This window comes from Hyalella azteca, unplaced genomic scaffold (genome assembly GCF_000764305.2).
Source record: "Hyalella azteca isolate HAZT.00-mixed unplaced genomic scaffold, Hazt_2.0.2 contig2554, whole genome shotgun sequence".
Lineage (NCBI taxonomy): Eukaryota > Metazoa > Arthropoda > Malacostraca > Amphipoda > Hyalellidae > Hyalella > Hyalella azteca.
In genome coordinates, this window is record NW_025932824.1 from 38,769 (window position 1) to 57,647 (window position 18,879).

Here is an 18,879-nt window from a genome sequence, read left to right on the forward strand (position 1 = left end):
CTAGGTCGCTTTCAAGCTTATTTTATCGCGGAAAAATGATAGCGGCGAAGCTTACATTCTCGAAAAAAGTCGGCCTGGGGCGTCATGTCGTTAAACTATCATATTGTTTATTATGTAGGTCTTTTCCATTAAATCAATATTTTCGTTACAAGTGCATAAATAGACGGTACTTCAACTCAAGATAGTCTTCAGTTGTTATAAATAACGCTCGAGAAAAATTCGCATTTCATTCTTTACGAAATTTTCGCTAACTTGGATTGCCTTGTGGGTTGCATTGGTTGCTAGAAAAAAAGGCTCCCAGTAGAAATACGTGCATTTCTATTTATTGAAGTGTGTAAATGATCATCTTGGCCTCAGTCAGGAGAAGCTATAATTATTAACCTCCAGTGAGGCAGGAGAACTTTATAACGTATCAAATGTTCACTTATATTAATAAATTCAATAAAAATATTGATTATTATTTGTTTGTTTTATTACAGCAAAGAAAATACGACTCATGGGTAAATACGAGTTTAATAATAATTATAATGCGAATGCAAGATAAGTCAAGTTGATTAACATTAGTGACAGGATACCAGGAATAATCATGGAGTTGCGAGGTAATCGGAATCGACTAAGCATTTAGGGACTCAATCGGTATTTCCAGCAACCGGTTCTTATAACCGACTATCTGGAGTCAATGGTACTGTGGGTGTAGTAGTACTTAGTATAGAGTCTATAGACGAAAGCGGTGTCGGCTGTAATATATTTTTAAAGTTCCGTATAGTTCATTTTGCTTGTCTTTGAGAATCACAGACTTTTGAAACGTAAATTACAATAGTAGAGGTTAGAAATGTTATCGACAAATTTTAATCGCGTTTAATTAGAATGAAAATATTGGTAGTGCTTCCCCCCCCCCTAAATTGCGATCAGGAATATCGATGTTCATTTGTCATCAACTCTCAAATATGCATATAAATTTCCCCATCCACCGTCAACAGCTTAATCGTTCGGTAATTTGGTTACTCAACTCATTTTTAATTTTCATGTGCGTGAAATCTACATACCAGAGGGCGCAGTGTTATTCAGACAATGACCCGTTGAGATATCTCAGTTGTCACCGCGCATTACTGAACTGCTGTCTCATGTTCACGCTGCTGACTGCTCGCGACTAATTGTGCGGTTTTTGTGCGTTTCTAATACCAGTGCTGCTGTGAACTAACTCAAAATTTATACAGGACCGAAGTCTACCCACTAATTAGCTTATTTGCACTCTAACGTGTTTCGTTTGTAAGTAGTACACTAACGTTTCTCGTTTGTAAGTACGTACAAGTTAGCTGATCTGCCGAGCTTTCAGTTGCAAGGCACATACATTCTCGTAGCCTAATCATTTTATTTCGGCTTTGCCTCTGAGAGTAACCTGCTTAACGGCTCCTGGCAGTTGGCTGAGATATGGCCCTGTATAATTAATTCAATACAAAACTACACAGCGAGATTTAAATATCATTTTGGTTAACATCTTCAGTTTCATATCAATTTTGTGTCCCCCTATAGAGGCGCTTATACACGGGGGTCGGGGCTAGTATTGGCTGCGAGTTTTCACACTCCTAATTCTGAAAGCTTATAACACACGAGGAAAGTATTTGATAAAGTCCGCAGATGCCCGTACGCCGTTATTATTATTATTATACGAAGCCGTTCTCTTGGCGTCTGGTTCAAACGAACGTCGAGAGAGCGTTCCACATAAGTTTAATAGTCAATAATATTTGGAAGCCGTCGACGGCGTCGAGTGAGATCTGTTAATTAACTAGGTAACTAATATGGTGGAGAATGGAACGTAACGGTAATGACGAGTTAGAGGAGACGTTTGATCAAGCAGTTGGTGGCACAGTTGCCACTCTTGCCGAGGAGGTGAAAAACTTTGCGGAGCTGCAAAGTATTTGCATCTGGCATAATAATAAATAATATTTTTCGCAAGAATATCATATTTGAAATGCAAAAACCTCGCAGCTAATACTAGTCCCATGTGTAAGCACTTTAACGCTCTGAAAACGTTTCACATTGCTCTGATTTACGTTATCTTGCTCTCAATAAAAGGTTTCCTGTAAGCTAAGGATACTTTTCCTCGTTTTTTACGCTGTCATGTTGATAATGGATAGCACTTCTGCATTGACCAAACATTTCGGCTGAAATTAAGAAGTTTCTTTTTTTTTTTGGGTAAACATTTCCGCCAATGCATCGCATTCAACCGCCAATGCCTTTCAGCTTTCCCTTCGTTCTGAGGCTCTGTACTAAATTAATTTAAGTGTGAGAGACCAGCACGCACCGCACTGGTTTACTCAACAGCACTAATCTTCCAGGAGCGCTCTGGATGACTTTTAACTAAATCCCCTATCTCCAACCGATTCATTTGGAAATTTTCCCTTCTTTGCGGTTTACAACTCTGCTGCTGTTTTGAAGACGATTAAAAGTAAGAGTTACAGAATTTGAAATAAATAAAATGGTATTTGTGACGAATGTCCTAGCACGTTCATGTAAAAACGTGAATTGCTCAATTTTTTTCCAATTGACCAACTCCAGTGCTAGGAAGCGCTGACCTATATGAAGCTAAATTTTAACAGTGCTAAAAACGCTTATTTGTTATGGCATTGTGCACTTTTTATTTCTTTATAGGAACTAGTCAATTAGCCTCCTGTAGGTTGATAACTAACTATTCAGATCCCTCCGAGGTTTGTTGATCTTTTTTCGACTGTGATCTTCAATATCTTCGTTTACTGTGATGAGATATAGCGTACGTATTCGCTAACGAAAATTGTAGATCAGTGACGACTAAATTTCAATTATCATTAGTGTGTGAGATTCGAAACTATTATTACTATTATTTCTTCAGTATATTCCTCATGGTTGATACAAGTTGGACTGTAGTAGATTGTTCAGCCGAAAATGTACAGCTTATTTTGAAGATTATGAAGCTTCCAAGCCTCTGTTATCGACGTTTGCGTGGTGACCTCATTGAATTATACAAGTGCAGTCATGGTTTCTACAAGACCCCGGAAGGAGATTACGAGCATTTAAAACAATAACCAACCCCAGGGGCCACGGCTATAAACTAAAAAAACTGCGTTGCAAATCAAATCGATAAAGCTATGGAGAAATATATGTTCAGACTTGAAATGCCTAGCACCATACCAACCTGGTGGAAGTCTAGTAGCTACATGTATTTCAAATTGAAGTCAGTTTTGAAAAGTTCCGGTCCAAGGACCTTTTTTTTAGATCTCCTGAGAACAAGTCACGAAAAGTACAAGAATTGGCCACAGGCCACACCTGGCCTAATCTTCAGCGCCGTCAGTACCATGATATGATAAGGTATATGATTGCGATTTAGAAACTGGGCTTACTTTCAAGCAAGTTACGAGCATGGAAACGACTTTAGTAGTGACTGATATTTCCCTTCCACTTACACGATTGCATGACGTACTGAATGAGAAATTTCGTGCATCGCTTTCCTGGCATGAAAGAACAAATTACATGTTAACTGATCGTAATGTATACGAACTACACTAGGCTACAGATAGTGTCATGCAAAAACTACAGTACCTGACAGTTCGTATTGTGTACTAACTATTGTCATATTCAGATCGTATTTTGTACAGACAATCAGCTTAGGCGATAAAACTCGTTAACAGTTCCGTAAACCAATATATTAATTAGAGTAGTTTGCGTCGGCAGTGTCAATGCCGGCATCGTCCACGCTTGATGCAGTATGCCAATGCAAAATCTCGGAAACTGCTCAATCGAGTGGGTTTCTGGCTCAAACAAATACGTTACTGGTAATTAATTATGTTGGCAATTGATGATTATCTAGTATATTTTTGATTTTCGATTCTACCAATTTCCGTAATATTAGCATTAACGCCATAGCTGTTAGGTACCTACTTCCCATGCTGTTCGCTATTCCTTATGCTGCTTGCTATTCCCCATGCTTGTTGGGGTTGTTGCTATTCTCCTTGCTGTTTCCTATTCCTCATGCTGTTTGTTGTTCGATCCCCCATGCTGTTTGACCAGCTGCATGGGACAATGAGTAGCCAGAAGGCTTGAAATAACCAGTTTCTATCGCCAGAGTTGGAAGTGAACGCAGAGCAGGTTTTGTAGCCAAGCTCGCACGGCATTGACGGAACCGAGTATCTAGGTGCCAGGAGGAGTGTCTCTGGGTGCCAGACAAGATGGCCTTGGCGTGCTGTCCCTTCGACAAGTCCCATCATGTCGAGGCCCTCGAGATGGCCAAGCACATCGAAACCTGCAGACAGGTGAGCAGTTACTGAGGCTACCTCGTTTTCAGATATCTGCATCATATTATTCTATTATTCAGTATTTTGTGTTTTGCAGCTGGAAAAAATATTGAATTGAAAATTCAATTAAAGCTCAAAATAAGCTTGCATCATAAAGGGATACATCACATCAAAGTTCATATAATAATATCTCCAGTTTTAATATTAACCATACTTGACCACAAATTTCTCTAAAGTAACTGAAAAAAAACATTGGATGGGCAATAAACCTAGCTTGAACTCCGTTAGGTTACGTGGCATAGGGTTTAACGCTTTTATATGGTAATGTATCTTAACATAATGCTTAAATTCGGAGTCAAAGTGGGAACCATTAATAATATACTCCATGTAGGGTTTTGAAGCTTTCATTTCCACACTACAACCTAACATGAATAATAAACTGTGACTTAAAGCGAGTCTTCATTGTATTCAGTCGTTCCCGGGCGTGCTGAGGGTGAAGTGTCATGACCACGAAGTGCCCATCGAGAATTATTCGACGCACATACTCGTGTGTGCCAGCGCTGAGAATCTCTCCAAGTCGAGTGAGATATGATTGGCCTGCTTGCGAATATATATCGTGTGATTGAGTAATTAGTATGGCATAGCGATGTCAGATTTCACTAGGCAGTTAAGACTCATGGTTGAACTAAAGTTCAACCATGGTTAGACCTATCGATGATTCTTGACATGACGGAATATCCACGGCTTAATTGTTGCCGTCTCTGATACGCAACGCACTGATCCAATTTTGTCCTGATTAGACCGCCCGGAAGTCTCGGGAAGCTGGGATTGAACCCTCAACTTTCTTGTCCAATCCTTGTACTCCGAACTGAAACCACTAGGCCACTCTGCGAAATTCATGCGAAACTATTTTTCTTATAATTTAATTTATAATCAAGGGGAAACAGCTTTGTAAATTCGTGAATACTCCACATCAATAAGTTTGATTTGGTATGTGCGTTAAAATTTTATTCTAAACAAATTTATTAGACGTTTTAAAAATAATTTTGAACCAATTTGAATTGACTCCTGTCATCCAACAGAGAAAAAACGCAACAAGAACTCCAAAGTGAACAGTGACGCACCAGTTGACTCCACTGCATCCACAGGGAACAAGAAAAACAATTTTGCAAAGAACAAACACCAACCCACTTCTGATCATTTTTATCCACCAGTTTCTATTGAAGATGCAAAGGGCAAGCAGAAGAATAAATTCCAAGCAGGGAAAAATAGCAAAGAACTAAAAAACAACGCGAAGTCTTCAAAACAGAAAGCCAAAAAAGGTGCGGCGAAAGCTGAACCCAAAGCAAACTTCGTGCAATCTCCAGACAAGAAGATGATGTGGCACGACGACTCTGACGACCTACCTGAAATCCGCCCTAAACTTAAACAGATGATCGATACTTCAATTTTTGAACCCAAATATATGAAGAGGAATCAAACTAATACAGTTGTCAACGAGGAGCATGAAGCAAAAAAAGTCTGTGACGTTGAATCGGAGACAAATCTTCAGATTTCTGAATCAGTGACCGATCATAACTGCAAAAATGATTTTGAATCTGCGCAAGAAACTTTACTTGGTGATCAAGTGATAGAATCTGACAAAATCATTTCCCACGTAGAGGGAAGTGTTGCTGGATTAGAAGACGAGAATTTCACGAATGATGAGCCTAAAAGTGATCACATTGTACTTGAAACAGAACCGGAAGTAGAAACGTATCCTGAAAGCCATGAGCATCATCTTGAGAATCGCTGTATCGAATTAGGATCGGTTCAAACTGAAACCCTTGACGAGCATTTCGTTAACGATGGCATGGTATTGGCCAAAAAAGATCCCGTCGAATTTTCCATAGAACAACTAACTGAAGGTGGCACTACCATTCTAGAGAAGCCTTCTAGAGCAGCTCAGGAAATCGAAGAAATTTTCGAGGACGTCGGGATTACAACAGGGGCTTGCAATGACGTAGGAGGTCTTGAGGAGAGGAGCGGTTGTAACGTCGAGGTGAGACTATATCTTATTGAACTGAAGAATACTCCAATTGCGCATTACTTACAATATTTAGAATGAATTATAGTATTTTAAATAAGAACTTAGCATCCTTAAAAGTACAATTAACTATTTACCCGAAAACCGGAACAATAGTTTACCTGTTATGTTTTGTGGTATCATTACCCATAGCATTAATATGTCATTTCTATAATGTTAATTGGACTTCATTTCTCAGGTAGAGCTTGAAGATGGCAAAGATTGTTCTACTCTCGCTCCATCATCAGACAATCAGCCGCGCCCCGGAGAATTTGATGCCAAGCAGCCGCGCCGCGCGTTGGGTAAGCGAGTCGCTTTACTAATTCAACTGAACCCTTTATTACATCGTGCAAATTTATGGCTTCAATCAAGGTGTTGCTAATATGATATATGTTTATCAAAAATATAGTAATATGTATTGCAAAATGTTGCATTGCACTAATATTTATATGTAAATAATTTGATTAGCTAATTTTTTCGTTTGTAAATGCATGTAATTTTCCCACGCCTTGTTTTGATGCTTAAACTGAGTACTACCAAACGCGTTTTGGTTGGTCAATCACTTGATGTCCCTCAGATATTGTGCCCGAAGAGGTGGACGAAGATGAGTACTCTCAGGAAGGCGGGAACGATGTTTCTAAAAAAGTACAGAACATGGAGGCAGGTCGCCTCAACTCGGAGATGATAGGTCAGAGTGACAAACTTGACCTCACTGGCACCGACGAATGTCATCGAAATCTACATCAAGTGAGCGAATTGCAAAAGCTAGACTCTGATCTCCAAGACAATCAGAAGGGAAATGAAAATAACTCGGAATTTATCGAAAACAATCGAGTACTTACAAGCAAATTTGCGGCCTTGAATGAATTGGACGTTATGCGTATGAATTTGCTGAATTCTTCGCAAAAAGAACCCTCATTACCTGTTGATTCCACTCTTGGGAAGACTGAATGGGAACAATGCACGGAGCCTTTCTCCATTGAAATCGACGAGAAAGAGAAGAAGATCGGAACTAAGTTATTTTTTGATCTCCCTATTTACCCTTTGGATGAGGAATCAGCTAGAGGAGTTACAATTCAAGGATCTATCTCTCTGTGTGAAACAATCGATCTGACAGCGGCTAAAAAAGTTGCGAAAGTGCAAGGAACAGCTGAGCGTGATTCAGTTGAAAGTCGAGATGACGGAATGGAAACAATGTGCAGCGATGACGTTTTTGAAAACGAGGCTGAGGTCGGGACCGTCAGCAAAACTTCTGCTGAAAAAAGTTCGAATGAAACGACCACTCGAACAGATATTTTCATTCCGGAATATCTGACTGAAGGAGTTTACTACGAATCGACAAAAGAATTGAATTTTCCTGTAATTATTAACTCGCAAATGTGTCCTGTTGAAAATGAAGCGTCAAACGTTCGCCTGGTGGAGTCTCATGGCCCCAGGTTGTTTACCCTTAATTCCTCGTCTGCGGAATTCTACCCTCAAAACGTTGCGGGTGCCCCTGTCTGGTCGGACGAAGCACCGAACCGTGAATCTGCCGAGAGTTCCGGCATGCAATGCGTTGGTGGCGATGAACTGATCGCACACGAGAATCTACCCAAAGAATGCGCTGGTGGCGATGAACTGATCGGAAATGATACTCTGCCTGAAGATGCCATTGTGGATTTTAATGCGGTTATTTATATCCCATACGGCACCATCGAAATGCCGGTGATGGTAAGTCTTTTTTGTGTAAACCTTTTAATAATTTATACTGTGTTGTATAATGTCCAAAACCATAGCGTATCTGGGAGTGTTTTGATTTGTTGCAATATATTCTGCGTACTAAAGTTGCTAATTGTTCACCGTTCATTTACTTAGGGTCGTAATGCACATTGTGTACCAGGATGACGCTTTTGCATCTAGAACTCGAAATCGTATTATTTACCACATCACACATTTCTATCAAACAGCCGGAGCACACCAATCCCTGTGAAGTTCGCTTGAAGAAAATGCCCCCTGCTACCGCCAAGAAGTATAAAAATTTGCAGAAAGAAGTTTACAGGCTGAACAAATTACTCCGGAAACCTGGCTGCAACAACACAGAGGATATAGAGCACATGAAATCCCAATTGACAGTATTAGAAAACGAACTGGAGGACTACTTGAACAAGTTTTTGGATTTCCAAATTTAATTAAATGATTCGTGTCAACGTTTGATGGACAACAGGTAGTGCAAGTATGCCTGGCAATGAATGGTTCTTATTAGCAAGAAAACGCATTCTGTTTCTTCATAGACCATGGCATTAAGTTTCTGGATAACTAATACAAATGACGTAAAATCATAATAAAATTGGTTTTAACCACATGCACTCTGTCAAATTCAGTTACGTTCAGTTGGCAAATATTCGCCCATGAAGTGATAAGTTAATGATATATTTTATAGATGAGTTGACCAACCATTTTTTGTACCGAAAATGGAAGTTAGTCAATCATGTGACTGCACGTGACAACAAATTCGTTAAAGGCGTGGAGATTTTTTTTATTGTGTTCACACAGCTGCACGTGGTGTGGCCTACTGCACGAGGTACTTCAATTTAATCGTAGATTTTATAATAGTACATTAGAATAATTTCTGCGCAACATTGGGTCCTGCGCTCAGAAAACTTTTGTATCAATACATTAAGTTTTATTCTCCTTTCTAGCATATAAAATGTAAATCAAATTCAACTATATATTACAAAGTTTGATTATTATCGTAAAACAGTTCATGGGTATAGACCTACTAGCACTGCTTCTGCTAGAATGAACCATACAGTTTGAAGGAAGCCTGACAGTGTACGTGGTTTTACTTTTCTCCGTTAAAACGCCTGTTGAAACATCCTAGCGCATATCTTGTGGAAGGACTTTCTTAGGTGGTTCCTGGATTTTTTTAGAAACTGTAAACGTCGTCAATGGGAGTTATGACGAAACATTCTAAGTGAGATGCAGAACCTCAACAGGCCTATGGTTTTCAGCGCTGATTATTCTTTAACCATTCAGATAATATAGGGTGTTTTGTGATGTCAGCATTAACGCTAGCTGTCAGGACTAGCTGGTTGCGTGTCGCGAACATGAAACTCGCTGCTCGAATGTTGCCGTGCTTTAAACAGCCGGCCACTTAATGTTTTCGATAATGATTTCAATTTGGTCATCAAAGCAATTGTATGCTTTTCTTAAATATTTGTTCTAATTGATGACTTCAACTTAATTTCAGAATGCTTCGCATAGTAAAATCACTTTTTGTAGAAATTTTCATGTAATTTTTTCTTCGCGAACGGACAGAAGTTCACGGTTAAACGAACGAAGGTTACGCCTTATCTGCCTACAGAAACAGTGACGCCTATGTTGTCTCACTGATTCCTTCTCTCTTTCCTTATAACAGAGCTGACTATGAGACAAGATGGAAGAAAATGGTGGGAGTGTTGAACTTGAAACTGATTATGATGATCAAAATGTGTCGCTCCGTCCTAATTGTGAACCGAAATCACCGATGGTTGAAAATCTTAATACGGAAAATGAGGCTGTGGGTTTAGAACACAAGTCTTTGTTGGGAAGAAAAAGACATCATTCAACAAGTGAGGACATGGCATTGAGTTTTCTTCATATGCAGAGAAAGTCTCAGCATGACCGAGGTAACAATATATACAGTATGAGTATGGTATGTTAATAATAAAGGTATTATTGCAGATTAACTACATCCAAAAAAAAGGGTGTTTTTTTTTTGAATTATATGTTTTTTGGGGTGTAGATTACGAATCTGAAATCCATTTTTGGCGGTCGGCATCGGAAAACCGATTTTTTTCGTGACTTACTAACATGGGGGAGTCTCAAACCATAATATTCTTCCTATAAAAACAGTTATTCACTATTTGGTAGAGCAAGGTCAACTGTCAAATTTGACACATTTTTCGATAATCTCACCAGGTGGCATGCATTGTCTCTCTTTGGATCTCAATATTTTCCCACTAGATGGCCAAGACCTAGTGTTTTGGCAGTATTTTGACGCGCAAATGTATGACGTCACCATTTCAACCATCAACAAACGCATGGAACTAAAACAAAGCTTAATATAAAGGAAAAGCTGGAGAGGTGACGGAATTACCCACGATGTCGGAATATACCGCGTTTACCCTAGCTAGGTACAATTATAAAAACAACACATCAGGTATCAGTGATCAAATTTTTTTTTGTTAAATGTCATATAGGTATCTACCTACTTTTACTTGACAAATAATTCATACATCATTACATGTATTGAAAAATAATCTTAAAAATCATATCAACTAAAATTTTATTTATCTTTAAAAATACTTAATCATAATGGCTTGGAAGTTTAAAATTAATATAAAGATAGCAGCTGTGAGCCTATGATGTCATTTCTACATTTTTAGGTTGACCAGTAGGGCCTACTGGTCAACCTAAGTTGAAAATTGGCAATGCCAATAGGCCAGAAGACACCTGTGAATTGGCAAAAATGCCCATAAATCTGGCTATTTTCACAGTTTCACTTGTTAATTTTTTTTCTCAATTTCTTCAGCAAAAACTAAGAAAAACTGCCTATTTTTACCTGCAATTTTCCAAAATTGCTGGTGATACAATTGTTTTTACCAGCCATATTAGGAAACTTCTGCCTAATATTCCAAATAGGGTAAACGCGGTATATTCTGACACATTAAGGACGCATCGAGAAATGAAAAACTAAAAAAAAACTATGGGTTACGTAACTTCTGTTGGCTTCACGTGACTCACAAAACACCGGACTACGCGTCAGCAACAATGAAACGTCACAAAATGTTGCCATATTTATTAAAAAGCCTTGAGAATGGAAACCTACCAAATCCCTATATTCCGTCACTGTGTGTGGCAATATTTGACACGTGGTGAGTCGTATTGCGTCAGCGCTTCAAATTTAACTGATATGTAATGCCGACATCCACGTGTTCGAATTCCGTTCGCTGTGTGAGCTGTATTGGGATACAACACGGCTTTAAATTAGAACACTAACGAATATTGAACACTACTTAATTACGTTTTAATTAACAGCTATTAGGCTTTTAATTAAGCAAATTTCAATTTTTGTACAAAGCTTGGAACAATCTTTGTGTGTCCAATTCAAGTTGTGTCGGAATTAGTTTTCATGTGTCTAAATCCAATTTTTTTGGATGTAGTTAATCTGCAATAATACCATCTACACCCCAAAAAACATATAATTAAAAAAAAAACACCCTTTTTTTTGGATGTAGTTAATCTGCAATAATACCATAATAAATGTTATATGTTGGCATAATAATGTTGCAATGTTGAATCCTTGAATGTAATGTTAAATGTTATAAACTTGCAATTAGAGATTTTAGTAAACTAATTTTTAATTAGTACCTACAGTCTCACTCTCACAGACTCACACTTAACAGGCTATCAGGCTCATTCGAACAAATTCTATTTAGATTTTACATCTATAATTATACTAGTACGTACTATTATATATGTATAGGGTAAACGCGGTATATTCCGACACATTAAGGACGCATCGAGAAATGAAAAACTATGAAAAAATTACCATATGCGTTACTCGAGTTCTGTTTGCTTTATTTGACTCGCAAAATACCGTACTACGCGCCAGCAACAATGAAACGTCACAAAATGTTGCCATATTTATTTAAAAGCCTTCAGAATGCAAACCTACCAAATCCCTATATTCCGACACTGTGTGTGGCAATATTCGGCATGTGGTGAGTTGTATTGCGTCAGCACTTCAAATTTAACTGATACGTAATGCCAACATCCACGTGTTCGAATTCCGTTTGCTGTGTGAGCTGTATTGGGATACAACACAGCTTTTAATTAGAACACTAACGAATATTGAACACTACTTAATTACGTTTTAATTAACAGCTACCGGGTATTAGGCTTTTAATTAAGCAAATTTCAATTTTTATACAAAGCTTGGAACGATCTGTGTGTATCCAATTCAAGCTGTGTCGGAATTAGTTTTCATGTGTCTAAATCCAATATACTTAAAGGATTCCTAATATATTCACAGACGTATTTAAAAGTCTCAAACCATAATATTCTTCCTATAAAAACAGTTATTCACTATTTGGTAGGGCAAGGTCAACTGTCAAATTTGATACTTTTTTCGATGATCTCACTGGGTAGTGTGCATTGTCTCTCTTTGGATCTCAATATTTTCCTGCTAGATGGCCAACACCTAGTGTTTTGGCATTAGTTCAATGCACAAATGTATGACGTCACCATTTCAACCATCAACGAACGCATGGAACTAAAACAAAGCTTAATATAAAGGAAAAACTAGAGAGGTGACGGAATTACCCACGATGTCGGAATATACCGCGTTTACCCTAGGCTGTTCAAGCTTCAAAGTTTGAGCCTCATGGTTTTAATCATTTAATGAAAACCTCATAGTGCATGCATACTGGATGTCTGGATCATTGTGTTATTATGCTATACGGTATTGATCTTTTTATGAGCTTAAATGGCCTTGAATACAACTAGATCTGGTTGGGATTCATGAGAGGTGTTATATGATCAAGTGCACTGTGCACGATCATTATCTTTTTGGATCTAAAAACCTGATGGCTGATGTTAGATTTTCTTTTGTAATTAGCTTATATTCTAGAACTGATTAAGTTAATAAATTAGATCAGATCACTCGTATCTATGAACTAACATACTGTTCCTATATGGCTAGAATTACAACCAAGTTTAGCAATGTATTTTATTGGTTCTCTTATTCATATAATTCTCAGATAAGAAAGAAGAAGCATAATTATCACTTTGTGATTCAAGGATAATACCTACTTAAATAAAAAATTTATTATAATATTATTCATTCTATTAATTATGAAAATGTCAAATTGTCATTACTGACATTTTCAGGTCACAATTTGAGCCTTCCACCTGAGCTAAGTCTCCATTCAAGTCCTCTGCATATTGATTCCAGGATCTCATGGATTAAATCAAAGTGAGCTCAATTCTTGCCTCTGCTACAAGTTTTTTCCATCATTCAACCGTAGCAAAATTTTGCTCAGAAAATATTTAAAATCTGTTCAATTTGTGTAGTTTACCATCCTAAAAATATATTATATCATCTGTACGGTAACATTAGAAAATTCTTATGTTAATGTAGACTACCGTACTTTTTAAAATTTTGGTTAAAATCCCAGTTGCAACTCTATCCAAGCAAATTTATTTTCTTAACAAATACAGTCATAACTTTTTGATATTGCAATTTATTCAGTAGGTACTTCACTGTGGTTTTAATTTTTACAGGGCTCATCTAAGTTCTGAAGCAATGTTGGAAGTAAATCTGTTTTCAGAAAAGCATTGCAGCAAGCTTTTCTCATTGAAACCTGCTGACTCCCATTGCAATGTTGCAAGAACTCTCTTCCAGTTACCTCCATCACAGAGAGTCTTTTCTCATCCTCCATGGCAAGTAGAAAAACTTCAACAACTGAAGGTTGAATTGAATAAAGTCAAAGGTGACACTGAGCGAGGAGAAGATTTGTCATCATGGACAGACCATACCTTCAGAGTCAACCCTGCTATGGCAGTTTTCAAGCGTGTCAAGGAGAAAGCCAACCCTGAATTCATATCTCAAGTAAGTTTATTGCAGCTGCTAACCTTCCATCAGAAATTTATCTGCACTTTGGTGGCTTGTTAAATTTTATTTCTAAATGATAGTTTTTGGCTTTGTTTTTGAGATCAATATTGACTTCAACACCTACAAAATCTCCCATAAATATTTTTATTTATTATTAATTCTTTTTCCTAATGAATCAATATTGGTGTTACTTGACCAAAGGATCACATGGTAAATCTTCTTTCAAACCTTTGAAAATGTTCATATATATATATATGTCAGAATTTGTGTGTGCACTAATTCTCAAATTTCATACTTTTTTCCAGGCATTCCTGAAGTTCTATGAGGTTTTGTGCCAGTTTCCTTTAGTGCTGCCAGGCACAGACAGCCTAAGCTCATTGCATTTATGTGAAGCACCAGGAGCCTTCATCATTGCTCTCAACCACTACATCCAATACCACCATCCTGATATTCAGGTAAGTGACTATATGTACCATGTTTATCCTCTTTGAACTTGCAGATACAGTGGTAATCAGAATAAACTATTTCATTCTGTTAACACTCAAATCATAGAATCAGAGGCAATATCCTGCCTGACATTTCACACTTGCATGGAAAAATGAAAAAAATGTGTTTGGTCTATTTTTATTTAATGATACCAAACTGCTGTGATGTATCTCCTCAATATTTTTTCACCATTTAAATATTGATTTTTATTGGGGATCAAGATTAATGGCTGTTGAAATTTCTTTATGCACCCTATTTATAGTTATGCATGAGATTTAGCAGGAATTTTATTTCTTGTCTCTTGCCTTATGATATTAAGATTTTCTTGGACCTAATACTACTATTATTATTATTATTAGAATTTCCCTGTGCCCTTGTGACCTAGCAGTTATTTAGCATGAAATTAATAATGACTCTTAGATGGCGTGACCTCTACTTTCTGTCCTTATCATCACAATATCACAAGCTTTACACATTCACGACCCCTAAGATTTTACAACCCCTACGATTTTATGACCCCATACAATTTCACGACCCCTAAAATTTTACGACCCTTGCAATTTCATGACACCTACAATTTCACGAATCCTGCAATTTCACGACACCTACAATTTCACGACACCTACAATTCCACGACACCTACAATTCCACGACACCTACAATTCCACGACACCTACAATTTCACGATCCCTACAATTTCACGACCCCTACAATTTCACGACACCTACAATTTCACGACAACCTCTACAACTTCACGACCTCTACAACTTCACAACCTCTACAACTCCACGACCTCTACAACTCCACGACCTCTACAACTTAACAATTTCTTCAACTCCACGACCCCTACAACTCCACGACCTCTACAACTTCACAATTTCTTCAACTCCACGACCTCTACAACTCCACGACCTCTACAACTTCACAATTTCTTCAACTCCACGACCCCTACAACTCCACGACCTATACAACTCCACGACCCCTACAACTCCACGACCTCTACAACTTCACAATTTCTTCAACTCCACGACCTCTTAAACTTCACAATTTCTTCAACTCCACGACCTCTACAACTCCATGAACCCTACAATACTACGAACCCTACGGTTCCACAAGCCCCACGACTTTACAAATTCCTGCAGTTGAACGACTTCCACGATTTTATGACTACCATGATATCACGTCCCCAGATGCCTCCTATGCACTCGAGAGCCAAGCAACCTATATATGACTTGTTTTGTCATGTCCAAGGTCATTTCATGACCACTGGGATTCAACAACAACTCGCTTGCACTCTCATGCATGATGCGCGTAGTTTGATGAATCATACCGTACAATGCTCTCGATACAACGCCTGCAACTGCTTCTTGACGATGTCTTACTTAAATTGACCAAGTGAAGATAATTATGAAGGATAGGAATAGAATATTGTACTGAAATACTGTAAGACAGACAGTAAGAAAAAATAGTTTAAATAATTTGGCAGGAAATGTAGTAAGGGAAGATCGTAAATAAAGATAGAAATTAAAGATAGTATGGGAATGTATGGTTGGTCTCGACAGTGGGAGTGGCTGGGCAACACGCTGCACCCTCACTACGAGGGCAGCAAGGCGAGCGAGTGCATATCAGACGACAGGATCATCCTACACACCCTCATGCACTGGGTCTTCGGCAGGGACGGCACCGGTAACATCACACTAAGGTCTGTCCATACACAACTTATAAAGCAAAATCTACTTCTGATGTGTGAAAAATTATCTGTTTCATATTTGTAGTACATTTTTGTTGGAATCGTTTTTATTTAATTCAGTTATATTCTCATCCATCTTGATGTTCTGCCGACCGGATTTTTGAGGATGGGATATCTGCACCAAGCTTGAAGAATTGATGATTTTGTCGCTGCCTTCGAGCTGACGTGCTGACTAAGATTCGTTTTAATTGTCCTGTTTATGTTCAGTTGCACTTTGAATGCTTATATTTGCTAGATTTGTAATTATAATACATTCTGAGATATCTTAATATCATGTTTGAGCAGATCATGTCTAGAAGATCTCACCGATCGCTGCAGTAAATTGAAGGAGCCCGTGTCGTTGGTGACGGCAGACGGTAGCATAGACTGCCAGGACAACCCAGGGGAGCAGGAAGTTACGACGAATCATCTGCATCAGTGCGAGGTGCTCGCTGCTCTCCATCTCCTCAGCCCTGGCGGCAACTTGGTCGTGAAAATGTTCACATTCTTCGAGTCGAGCTCAGTGTGCCTTCTGTATTTGATTTGTTGTGCCTTCTCCGAAGTCCAGGTTTTTAAACCTATTACTAGCAAGCTTGGAAACTCTGAAGTTTATGTTGTAGGTTTAAACTATGTCGGTCGAGAAGAAATTTCAGTCACCCTGGATGAACTCCTCAAGCATTATCTTCCTCAGGCTCCTTCTATGTCGATGTTTGCTCTCGAGGATATTCCTTCAGAATTCGTGAAGGTTGTGGTAGAGTGTGCTCGCTTCTTCAAGGAACATCAAGAAAATGCCATTGAAAGAAACGCTCGTCTGTACTTAGACACTAGTGAAGAGGCAGAGTCTGCGTGTCAGATTGTTCAGGAGTTGGTGTGGAGAAAGTTTCAGGTACGAAACCCTATTGGCCCCATACCTACAAACCGTCGCATCTTGCAGGTGGATGTGAGATGGGATGGAAATGTTCATCCTGATTTCGGAAAACACAAGAGGTGGTCAGGCTGCATCCAAAGATTGTCAGTGGATAAAAAACTTGATCGCATTTCTGAATTGCTGCTGGATTTTGTTGAGGCTTATGCCTCTCGAGAACACCGAGATCTTTACTACAAGACTGAAGATTCCATATTAGAAAATTTGCGACTGGTCAAAGGGTTACCTTTTCAGCAAGTTGGTAATTCTCGATTCTGCTGTGAAAGGTCGCTTAATTTGTACTCCGTTCTTTCTAGTCTCAAATGCGAACTCGTCAGCGGAGAGTTGCTTCAAAATAAAATGGAGAACAAGTCACAGAAAGTTTTGTATCTTCAAGGTAACAACAAAACAGATCACGAGTCCGCACTATCGGATTTCAACGACGATACAAAAAAACTTGTTGAGTCTGTGATGAAGGACTATCCAGATTGTACCTTCTTAATAGACGAGTATCCGGATGGCAGTGCTGGCCCTGCCCCATCGTGTGATGTTCTTGATCGTCTACACGAGCTGCTTGAAAGCCATTCACTGCCAGCAGGGGCCACGGTGCACCTCACGAACATGCCTCTCCTGACTAGGCTGCAGAACGGTCTCTTCGTTGTGCTTTCTAGTTGCTTCAAAAATGTTGATCTACATCAGACGCTTTATCACTTCCTCAACTCAGGGCAATCTCTTCCTCCAGTGTTAAAGCTTGAGAACTTGAATCTTGATTCTGCGCGTCGCGTTCTGGATGCACTAAAAGACGTCGGTTGGAGCCGTGGTGCTCACAAACGTGGTGTGATGGAACTGCTCGACACTTTCTCTCTCATTCACAACGATAGCCACAAAGTTGTCTGCAGATACAACTCGAACTTGATGCTCATTTGGTCGTCAGATCTTCTTAAACAAATCAAAAACGTTCGTGGTACTTTATGCAGAACTTGAATTGACAATGCACATTAATGATCACATCCAGTTATTACACACCTTTTTGCCATCATTTTAACTTCATCAAATCACCTTAGTTACAAGTAACTTGAATTAAAATTTTCGATTGAAAGAAAAACGACTTAGAACGTAACTTATGAATTGAAACCATGTGTATGTGCTCCAGTAAAAACAGCATTCTCAAAATTGCATTATTTTGTTTAAGTTAATGTAAAGGTAGGCTTCATAAATGACGAGTTAACAGTTTGTTGATGACAACGGCCTAAGCTCAAATATCTAGAAGTGCATGTGTGTTTGTAGCACGCCTGCGATTGGCTGTTTAATTGATAACGTGGACTGTGGTTGATTGAGGTATGGGTCTGAATATGATTACTTGCGGCGAGTGCCTTGACTATCATTCCTGGCATATGTCTATTGATTGATAACATCATTTATTTCGTGATTCTGATAGCATCGTTATTGACCTTATAATTTTGTGATCATTTTACCTCTGCCAAAGTATTGTTTATTATTTGCATCGTTTATATTATGCGGATGGTTTTAAATGAAATTCATTACTTGATGCGTCTCATTTCTCATCCCATGTTCAACATAGGACTTCTTTGAGATTAAAATTAATCTTATGCGTACGATAGATGTAAACAACCTTTTCAACTAAAATTTCTTGCATAAAGGAATTGTGAAATTTATAAGTTGTCGAATTGTTGTTTTCAGAAAATCCCATTTACTTGGCCGATTTGAAGAAGCAGCTTCGATAATTGAACAATTTGAAAAAATTGCTTTATTTACTTCAATTATTTTCAG

The 18,879-nt window shown here is 38.4% G+C and overlaps 2 protein-coding genes across 5 annotated transcripts; both read left to right on the forward strand.

Annotated features, from left to right (window-relative positions):
* Window positions 1-1,140: 1,140 nt before the first annotated feature.
* LOC108678168 lies at window positions 1,141-8,986 on the forward strand. Of its 2 annotated transcripts, none has more exons than XM_018166520.2 (7): window positions 1,141-1,269; window positions 4,100-4,286; window positions 4,741-4,849; window positions 5,351-6,309; window positions 6,533-6,635; window positions 6,911-8,043; window positions 8,280-8,986. In XM_018166520.2, exons 2-7 carry the CDS (start codon window positions 4,203-4,205, stop codon window positions 8,499-8,501), a joined length of 2,610 nt encoding a protein of 869 aa, XP_018022009.1. In that variant the 5' UTR covers window positions 1,141-1,269; window positions 4,100-4,202; the 3' UTR covers window positions 8,502-8,986. The 2 variants fall into 2 exon arrangements, with proteins under 2 accessions (XP_018022009.1, XP_047741565.1); XM_047885609.1 differs by lacking the exon at window positions 1,141-1,269 and adding an exon at window positions 2,748-2,770.
* A 669-nt stretch (window positions 8,987-9,655) lies between these two features.
* On the forward strand, window positions 9,656-18,637 carry LOC108678175 (cap-specific mRNA (nucleoside-2'-O-)-methyltransferase 2). 3 transcript variants are annotated; one of them, XM_018166532.2, is made up of 6 exons: window positions 9,656-9,980; window positions 13,246-13,330; window positions 13,639-13,966; window positions 14,275-14,424; window positions 16,018-16,157; window positions 16,491-18,637. In XM_018166532.2, exons 1-6 carry the CDS (start codon window positions 9,749-9,751, stop codon window positions 18,070-18,072), a joined length of 2,517 nt encoding a protein of 838 aa, XP_018022021.1. In that variant the 5' UTR covers window positions 9,656-9,748; the 3' UTR covers window positions 18,073-18,637. The 3 variants fall into 3 exon arrangements, with proteins under 3 accessions (XP_018022021.1, XP_047741566.1, XP_018022022.1); XM_047885610.1 differs by having other exon boundaries at window positions 9,656-9,923; XM_018166533.2 differs by lacking the exon at window positions 13,246-13,330 and having other exon boundaries at window positions 9,860-9,980.
* Window positions 18,638-18,879: the final 242 nt, after the last annotated feature.